Source organism: Phalaenopsis equestris, unplaced genomic scaffold (assembly GCF_001263595.1).
Source record: "Phalaenopsis equestris unplaced genomic scaffold, ASM126359v1 Scaffold000002, whole genome shotgun sequence".
Classification (NCBI taxonomy): Eukaryota; Viridiplantae; Streptophyta; class Magnoliopsida; order Asparagales; family Orchidaceae; genus Phalaenopsis; species Phalaenopsis equestris.
This window is the reverse complement of record NW_018164444.1, coordinates 51,498,118-51,507,653: the sequence shown is the minus strand read 5'-3', so window position 1 is coordinate 51,507,653 and position 9,536 is coordinate 51,498,118. Positions and strand designations below refer to the sequence as shown.

The 9,536-nt window shown below is 30.8% G+C and overlaps 1 protein-coding gene across 1 annotated transcript; it reads right to left on the bottom strand.

The window, feature by feature from the left end:
* Positions 1–1,339: 1,339 nt before the first annotated feature.
* LOC110032519 (remorin-like) lies at positions 1,340–6,215 on the bottom strand. The gene is made up of 5 exons (XM_020736182.1): positions 5,828–6,215; positions 3,882–3,941; positions 3,431–3,518; positions 2,691–2,772; positions 1,340–1,759 (listed from the first exon to the last, which is right to left on the bottom strand). Exons 1-5 carry the CDS (start codon positions 6,000–6,002, stop codon positions 1,565–1,567), a joined length of 600 nt encoding a protein of 199 aa, XP_020591841.1. The 5' UTR covers positions 6,003–6,215; the 3' UTR covers positions 1,340–1,564.
* Positions 6,216–9,536: the final 3,321 nt, after the last annotated feature.

The following is a 9,536-nucleotide window of genomic DNA, read 5'->3' as shown; positions in this document are numbered from 1 at the left end:
GTTAAGAAAAGTATAGGTTGACCGAGAAAGACTTGTGTATGTTGTGTAAAAATGACCTTAATTTGTTATAATTAAATGAAAATATGACTCCATATAGGATGTAATGGTATAGAAGGATTCATGTACCTGACCCCACTTAGTGAAGACTTTGTTCTTATTGTTGTTGTCGTTTTTGTTGTTGTATACTAATGTTTAAAACCTGTTATTGATTAGGGATATTGAGAGAGTCCTTCTTTACACATGGAAGAATCACTAGGGTTTTGAAGAGTAGGCATATTACTTCTAAATTTTAGCATTCAAATAGGAAAATAATATCCAACTTTTAAATTACTTAATGCAAAGACATATGGCCTTAGGTTTGAAAGCTAAGGCTTTCACGCTATCGACAAAGCCTTCGAACTATATATGTTCTTGATTGATAGCTATTAATCATTTGAACCTTAGCACAAAATTCAATTCAAACTAAAAATTTATAGGAGATTTCATGTATTGGGAAATTTAATCAATTTCAAAAAAAAAAAAAAAAAAGATTAACAAATCATCATTTCAAAGAAAAATTGTTTTGAATAGAAGATAAGGTTTGTGAGCTAGTGCTTGGCTCAATTTAAAAATACAAATTTGTTTCCCATGAGATTTATCTCAGACTTTTATCCATTGTCCTACTTACACAATATATGCACTTACGTTAGCTCATGCAAAGTTGGGTCATGAGTGTTCCATCAAAAGTTTAAAATGCTCTACCTTGATTTCCACAAAAAAGTAAGACCATACCTACCATATTACCTATTTTGAGCAAGTAATTGCTCCCTATAAGTGTAAATTATTTTAAAATAAGTTTATGAAGTCGCCGTTGAGATAATTCATGCATTATCTCTTACACTAAACTTAAGAAATAATTTTTTACTCAATTAAACAATGTCCATAAGCTATTGAAAAATTCTTAATTTCCTTAGAATATGAAATAGAATCAACATAAGTCGCTCATAAGTTCTAAAGTATTATTCTAACACAAATTATTGGGAGGCAAAGACACAAAAATAGCAATGGCCCAAAATTAACTCAAAGACTTCATCAAGTACCATTAAGATATGTGCTTAATGCACAGCATTTGAGAATATGGGCTGAATTGTCTAAAATACCAATAGTCATATTAACGCAGAGGAGTATAATCTTATATTTTTCTACCTCATATTCCCACCCATATGACTCTAAATTTATGGGAAACTTATGATAATTAGTATTGATTCAAGAGACTGCAATACAATTCACATATCATAAATTAGATTCAAATGATGAATTCATTACCTATTAACACAAACTAAAAACACAAGAACAGTTTATTCTTTCAAAAAAAATACTACTTATAAATACAATCACACTTGCACACCACAACTAAAGTGCCGCAAAAGGAACTCACATACAAACAAAAAATAAAAAATAAAAACGAAACGATCACAACTCTCACAAACACTAGAAAATATTAGATGCATTGCACACACCTACAACCAACCAATAAGAGGAGAGAGAGGGGGCTACGCAGCTAATAATTTCTCCACAAACACAGTCAAAAGCATCCCAATTGCTTCTTTGGAGCTTGTCCAGTTGCACGGTATTTTGCAGCCATCTCTTCTACCTTCACAATATCTTCCAAGCGCTTGGCCTCTCCAAAGGCTCTTTTCTCTTCTGCTTCCTTGTGAATTGTAGCAATCCTGTTCTTCATCTTTTCTGCATATTCTGCTTTCTTCTTCTCCAGGGCTTCCTGCTCAGTTATCGAGTTTTATAGTCTGTCTATAAGAAAACCAGAAAAAAACTATATAGACATTTGACCTAACATTTTCATTTTGATTATAAGCAATATAATCTTTCAAGCAGGATTCTTAGGTTCAAGCTTCATATAATCTAAAATTTAAATTTTCATTTGTTCTATTGAGTGTTGCAAGATGTGTTCAAGCTTATTCTTTGCAAATCTTTTTGATTGTTTTAGGTTTATCATCTTTTTTTTTCCTATTCTTAGGATGCAAATTTTGCACTTCTTTGAACAAGTTCATATCTCATTAGTCTATCTTCAATTTATTTATCTTTCATAGAGATTCTTTAGTGTGACTCTCATATAATCAATCATCAATTTATGCTTCTCAATTTTAAAAAACGTTCAACTCAATATTTTCATTTCTATCAGTCAATTTTACCATCATTGGCGTTTACATTTTTTTAATATGTTGATATTAAGAAAATCTTGAGGCTTTTGTTACTCCTGGGTAAGTTTGTGAGACTAAAGAATATTAATATTTAAGAGGCTCTAAAATGCAATTGCTATTATCCTTTAAGCTAAATGTTGTGTTAGATGTTGCAATTACTGAACTTAAATGGTTTAGTGTTTTTTTTTTTCTGTGCAACCATCTTAAAACTCTGTTGTTTTGCTTTATTGGATTCTTACTATTGTCTAGTTCCTGAGAAATATAGTGAAAAATATTTTATAGCATTCAATTCTCATGCTTTTTCTGTAGTTGAGTGATAAATTTTTTGTCAAAATTTTCCTCAGTTGTTCTCAGTCATGTTTCTGGCCTAAGCATGTTTGACATTATGCTGCCAGACTTCAACAGTCAATTTGTTAAAATTTTTTATAACTTCACCATTATTACATCATTTTATCATGCAAAAAAGCTGAGCAAAGCAAACGAGATATTTACCTCTATTTTTTTCAGTTCAGCTTCCACTGCTGCCCTCTTCGAGTTCTCCCATGCTAAGATATCAGCCATCTTCTTAATTGCTCTGTTTAATATGGTAAAAAGTTTATATTGCGAGATTTGATTTAGGTGCATAGGCATAAAAAAAAAAAATGTCGATTTAAGTTATTTAATCCCAACAACATAAGACAAAAGTATTCGCTTTTGCTGCATCTAGTAACCAATCTGAATGGAGAATCATTAAGATCTACAATACTGCATCATTTAGGAAACTAATATAAAAGTAGCTAATGCGAAAAAACATTCTACAAGGATTGGCTTTGGAAAGAAAATTTTTTATTTGGATTAAGGAAGAAAGGCTAAGACATTTTGTATTATGCAGCAGTTGAATCCGGTGGAGTCCTAATTACTAAGACAAACCCGCCCACTCCAATGGAAAACAATATCCAGCCACAAATGACATGCCACACATTCAACCACATAGGCACGCAATAAGGAAAGAATCAATGTGCACAATTATTTGCTCCAACTTTATTTGAGTTATCATTCCGTGAAAATTTAGCAGTAAAATCCATATTTACATTTTGTAAGGAGTCAAGTGTGGGTGAGTGTGTGGGAGCAAGAACAAAGTTGTGTTTGGTTAAAGTAGTAAGAAACAACAGTCCCAATTTTCAATTTGCACAAGAAATAACCAATAAATAAGTTAAGAGCAAGTTAAATTGCGTTATATACAATCTACATACTTGTTCTCAGCTTTGACTTTCTCGCTATCTTCCCATGCCTTGATTAGTGACATTCTCTTCTCATTTTCAACTCGTGCAAGAACAGCATCTGAAAGAATAAGAAGGTTACATTTTCCTTATAACTCGGCTAGAAGGATATTAAAAATGAAATTTACACACGTTGCTTACAATTCTCATGTGTTTACACATCTCACACGTATACTTCCATATTTACATATTGCTTTGGTGCTTTATGCCTATGCATGAAAAGGTTGTATTTCACTTTTAAAAAATGATAATAGTAGTTTTTTTACATGATATTAAAGATTTGAAAGCTATGTGCATAAACTATGAAAGTTTAGCCGTGAGATATGTAAATACATAAGAATTATGTGTTCTGTATAAATGCTTTAAGAAAGAAATGCGTGCTCACGCGTCACTACATTTACATCTAAAAGTTTTAAATGCTTGCCTCTATCAGTTGGACCTGAACCAGCAGAGCTTTTCCCGGTTGACGGAGGGTCTATGGCCTCTGTTGGTGGAGAAAGAGCAGAGTATTATTATGCATGTTTCTCTCAATTAAAACATCAAAAACAATATGGTAGTGATAGAATTAAAGAGTCCAAACTTATAATTTTTTAAACAAATATCTAATTAAAGAGTGTAAATTGATTTAATGGCTGATTTTAAAATGTTGAGGAAAAGTAAGACAATGAAGATAATGTGACATGAATAAAATGAAATCTATAGAGAAATGCTCATCTTCGTTGTAAAACAGCCAATTAACTAATTTAATAAAGTAGCAAAGCAACTGATCATTTAATAAAGGTTTGCACACAAAAAAAAGGGAAATAAGAAATTACTAAACTTTAGCAAAAGTAAAAGCATCCAAATTGCAAGTTCTATATGCTGCAAACTATAAAAAACGGTAAATATATCTTTCACCAAAGAAAACAATGCAGAAAAAAGGAATGAAAAATATGAAATGTACAGAAACCTATTTTATGCCATAGAAACGAGTCCTTCCAAACAGAAAAGCATATGCTATACAAAAGAAGACTCTAATATAATGCATTGCATGAAAAAGTTACAGTTAGCAAGTGCCTTGGCATTGAGTCTAATGTTGATAAAAAAACATACAAACAGAAAAAAAATCACAAAAAAGAAAAGCACAAATTTGAATAATAGTCATAATTTGAAATTATGGAGGCAAGGAATATAAAGAGGCTTTCAGAACGCTTAGCTCATTTTTTTCTGAAATAACGTTGAATAAAAGTGCAATGGATATAATAACAATATAATATATTACATGAAATAAAGAATTTTTAAACAGTAGGCACAAGCATTACTTCTTCAGTAGCTAAAAAAATGATAAAGACATTAAAAAACACTATAACAAACATAATGATAATGATCATAAACTAAAAATATAGAGTCAAAGCATCCTTGCGTGGTAAGTTGGTAGACAGCTGCGTTGTCAGTCGTAAGACCCTCTGATCCGAGTTCGATAACTACGAGGACAAATAGCACATATGGGGAGCGGTATTCTCAAATATCAAAATACCACCCTTTGATATATATATATATATATATATATATATGTATGCCTAGCATATTGTATAAAAAATTGACACTGAAGCAAAAGCAATATAGATATCATAAAATAAATAAACCAATAGCAAATATATTTTGCTTTGGAAAACATGCCATTTTATAAACCCAATTTGAATGAAAATTCGAACATGTACGCTTATCCACAATTTTTAAAGGAAAACCTAACAATAACCAGATGAATTTGCATAATGGAAGGAGAATAATGCAAATCTCAAAATCCATTGTAGTCAAAATTGCAAATATGTGTGTTAAGATGACCTAACTGAAGGATGAACTTCAAATTTGAGTTTGTTTGTTTTGGTTTCACATTTGTTTTAGAAAGACTTTGAAATTGGATGCCTAAAGTGTTACCATAGCTTGATTTGCACACAAATATCATTTTTTTTTAATATGACACTCTTAAATTTCTCTAAATTTTATGCTTGCACATCTCAAATATCTTTTTGTTGTCTTTTCACGATTACTTTGCAGTACAGCTTCAAGGCCGTGATTTGTATGAAGGGCTCTTCTCCTTTGACCTGGTGAATCTGAGGCTAGGTCTTCTATTTGTATAAGTGCTTCAATTCTAGTGACATTATTACTGATTTGTTAAAACTATAATTAATACAACAAAAAAACCAGTTTTAACACTGAGATTAGAGGAAAGAAAAACACAAATTTGCAGAGACAGCAAAAGTGATTCAAAAAAAGAAAAGAATCATGTTTAGAATGTAAAAAGTTTAATTATTCCAATACCCCATTCATATGAAAAGGGCACACCGAAACAAAAGAACCGAACTGAAAAGAAGACGAATTCTTTCTTACTCTCAACGACGACCAGGGCTTTGGCCTCTTCGGGCTTCTCCTCCGGCGACGGCGGCATCATCGGCTTATCTTCAGCCGCATGCTTCGGAGGCTCCGCCGGCTCAGCAGGGGCCGGCGTAGTAGCTTCCCCGGCGGATCCCCCAATCTCCACATTCTTTGCTTCTTCTTCGCCCATCTCACTCCTCGTTCTCACTTGCCCTTTTGATCTTCCTCACCTCGAACCTACTAAGATTGTTGGCTACACATTGTAGCAGCAATTGTTCATTTATATAGGAGAAGGAATTTATGAATCACGAAACTGGTATACAGTGGGTGGTGTTTGGTAGATTAAAGGCTCTGTTTACCACCATGAGAGGGAGATGGAAATGTTCGTGGAAAAAGAAGGGGATTTTCTTCTACTAAATTTTTTAAAAAATGCCCCGATTTGCATTTATACCACACAATTCTTATTTATTTACATAAAAATGCCACTGTTACGACTAAGAAAATTTAAATGCACCATTTTATGCATAGGAAAGATGACTTATATGTAAAAATTAATATTTAGGTGGTAGATAGGCAAATATATAGAATTGAGTGGTATGGATATAAATGTTACAATTAGATAAAGATACCTACTATTTATTTTTGGAAGATTTAGGTGTATACAACTCAATTCTTTTGTATTTATATATCTAACCTCTAAACTTCAATTTTATGCATATACATGCCACCATTTTTATGCATGAAAAGGTATAATATTTTTTTTAAAAAAAGTTAAAATAGTAATATGTTTATGTGTTATGAAAGATTTGTGTTATAAATATTAAAAGTAAGGTTTAGGTATTAAATATATATATATATATATATATATATATATATAGACACACACACACACACACATACATAAGAATTGGGTGGTAAATATGTAGATGTTCATTTTTGTTTTTTTTTTTGTTTTTTTTATGAAATACGCTTGAACATATATTCTAGATCAAAATAACCATATTTTCTAGCAAATAAAATCGCAATCTTTGATCTACAATTCCACAACATTTTAATAATAGAAGCTTTTTGAATAATTTTCTAGCCAACGCCTTTACTTTCATTTATAAAGCTTGTGTCTCCCTTTATTCATCGACTTTAAAGATTATATATATAGATTTTTTGTTTTTTTTTTAAATAAAGAATGGCTAGAGGCTATTATACGAGCCTCCAACTACCATTAATGTGCCTAACAATTCAAGTATCATCTTCTTAAGACTAACTGTGTCAGAGAGAATTCAAACCCCCAATTTGAGGGGTCTTATACCGTGGATGCCAGCCAATATATTCAGGATTGAAACATGTTTTACACTCTAGGCCATAAACCCTTGCACCATTGGACTTCAATTTACTTGTTGGGAACTTACTTTGTTGGTATCATCTCCTAACCACATTTACCTTTAAAACATAATTCAATCACCATAGAACAATCTAAATGATAGGCAAACTATGATAAAGTGTTATTTGAAACTTATTCCCTCAAAATTCAAATGTGACCAAACAATCTTCATTGAGCCTTCAAATAGACTGAAACCCTAAATGAGTAATTTTCAAACTATCATCGATGTATGATCAAACCATTTTTAAGTTATCTTTGAACCTTCTTCGAATCTACTTTGATCATGATCAAACTAACATTAAAGAAGGGTTGAAGAAGATTCAAATAAGGTGCAAACATAGTTTTTGGCAATATCTAAAGTTAGCTATAATATTGCTTAATTGTGGGTTAAAGACGGTTCGAAGACTCATTAAAATGGGTCACTCTTTCTCTGATTTGGCTCAACTATTGTTGAATATGGTTCAGTAATGATCAAAGATAATTCAATCATTGTGAAATATAGCTAAAAGCTAGTTTTTCAGCATCTCCTCCTTTAGGATGTGCTAACTTGTACTATAATGATATGTATCTAAATGTCACATTATTGTCATACAGTTTTAGACTAATGATATCATTATTTAGGAAGAGAACCACTTTGCGACACTTCACCAAAATTTTCATGATATGCAATTCTCTAGTGCACTCATGTATTCATTGCTACCAAACATGGATGTTGATGATAAATATGGCTATATTACATTGAACATTAAAGGAAATAATATAACATTTGATATTACTAAGTTTGTTTTAATGACTTGGTTACATTATGGAGTCCCATTTGATAAGTTCAATAAGACGATATAAACAAAAACTTACTTAATATTTACCTAGTTGGAGACCAAAAAAATTATGATTATAAATATGGATAATGATTTCATAAAATTCATCAATGAAAATGATGAGTTGAAACTTGGTTACGCTACTTTGCAAATGGCATCCTAAATTATGATTAATATAATGTTTCTTAATTGAAATGCTTCTCATGGTTGAAGATGAGAAGGCAGTTTTTAGATACCAATGAGAGAAGATATCTTGTGAAAGGATATTACAAGGGTTGAATAGGGACATAGTGCACTATGAAGCTAATGCTTTAAAGAGAATGTCCTGACCCAATACGCTATAATTGGATAGACAAGATCACTAAAATAATGGGTTATGAAGCCATTTTAGATCTAGAGAATAGATGTGATGAGTTTCATGGGGAGAAGGCCTCAAGATATTGAAATGGAGGAGTGACAAAACATTTATGGGCAATGATTTCTTATTATTGCTTATGAATTAAAACGTAAGTTTGTATTTTTTTTTATTTGGCCATGATAAATGATGTGAATGAGTAATTTTAGGTCAGCTATATGCACTAATTTTTAGCATTTTTATTTAGATAAATTTTTGTTTATGATAATTGATCTTATCATAATCAAATATATATATTTTTTATTTTTATTTTATATTTAATCCATAAACCAAATTCACAATATTATAGAGATTTTTAAAATTGAGTTATGATTAATTTTCTTAAAGAATTATTACTTTCATGTAAAAGTGAGTTTTTCTTAACCATTTGGGATTTATTTTACAAATTATTTTTACCAGAAAATTTAGACATATTATTTTTTATTTATTGACTATTTTTCAAATTTTTTTTTTAATTTTATCATAATTATCATTATATCCTTGAACTAAATAATAAAGAAATTTTATTATAAATATCTTACTCTATTAACCATGATTTCATTCCCAATTTTTTTTACTAACATAAGAACATTTTAGAGAGAGAAGGGGTGAGAAAGAGAGGAATTTGTATTGAGAAAGTTAGTTTCAAACGGCTTAAAGTTGGTTATTGATGCGACTTTTTTATATGCTTAATTTTATATATTCTATATAGTCACAATGATATAAACGCAACTATATGTATCGCTCAAGTGATACAGGGCTCTAATGGAGTCCCGTTTATCGATCTCTCAGGGAAGCAAGGTAAGAGGTCCTTAGTCAAAGTTCTAGTCTACCACTATTAGGCCTTAGATTGAAATGTCGATTAAAATGGTGTTTTATATAACAACTACTCCTAAATGCAAATGTGGAATGTACTGATAATAACTATTCCTTAATGCAAATGTTAATTCTAAAGATAACTCTTTATGGATGAATTGGCTTGGGGAATTTTAAGATGTTAAAAACTATTCTTCTTATGTAGCGAATTGAATAATGTAAATGAATGAGATACATTAAATATTGTATATGTCAAATAGGAGCAATTTTAATTCTCTACCCTGATTCAATATTATAGAAAATAATTGGCTAATCTCA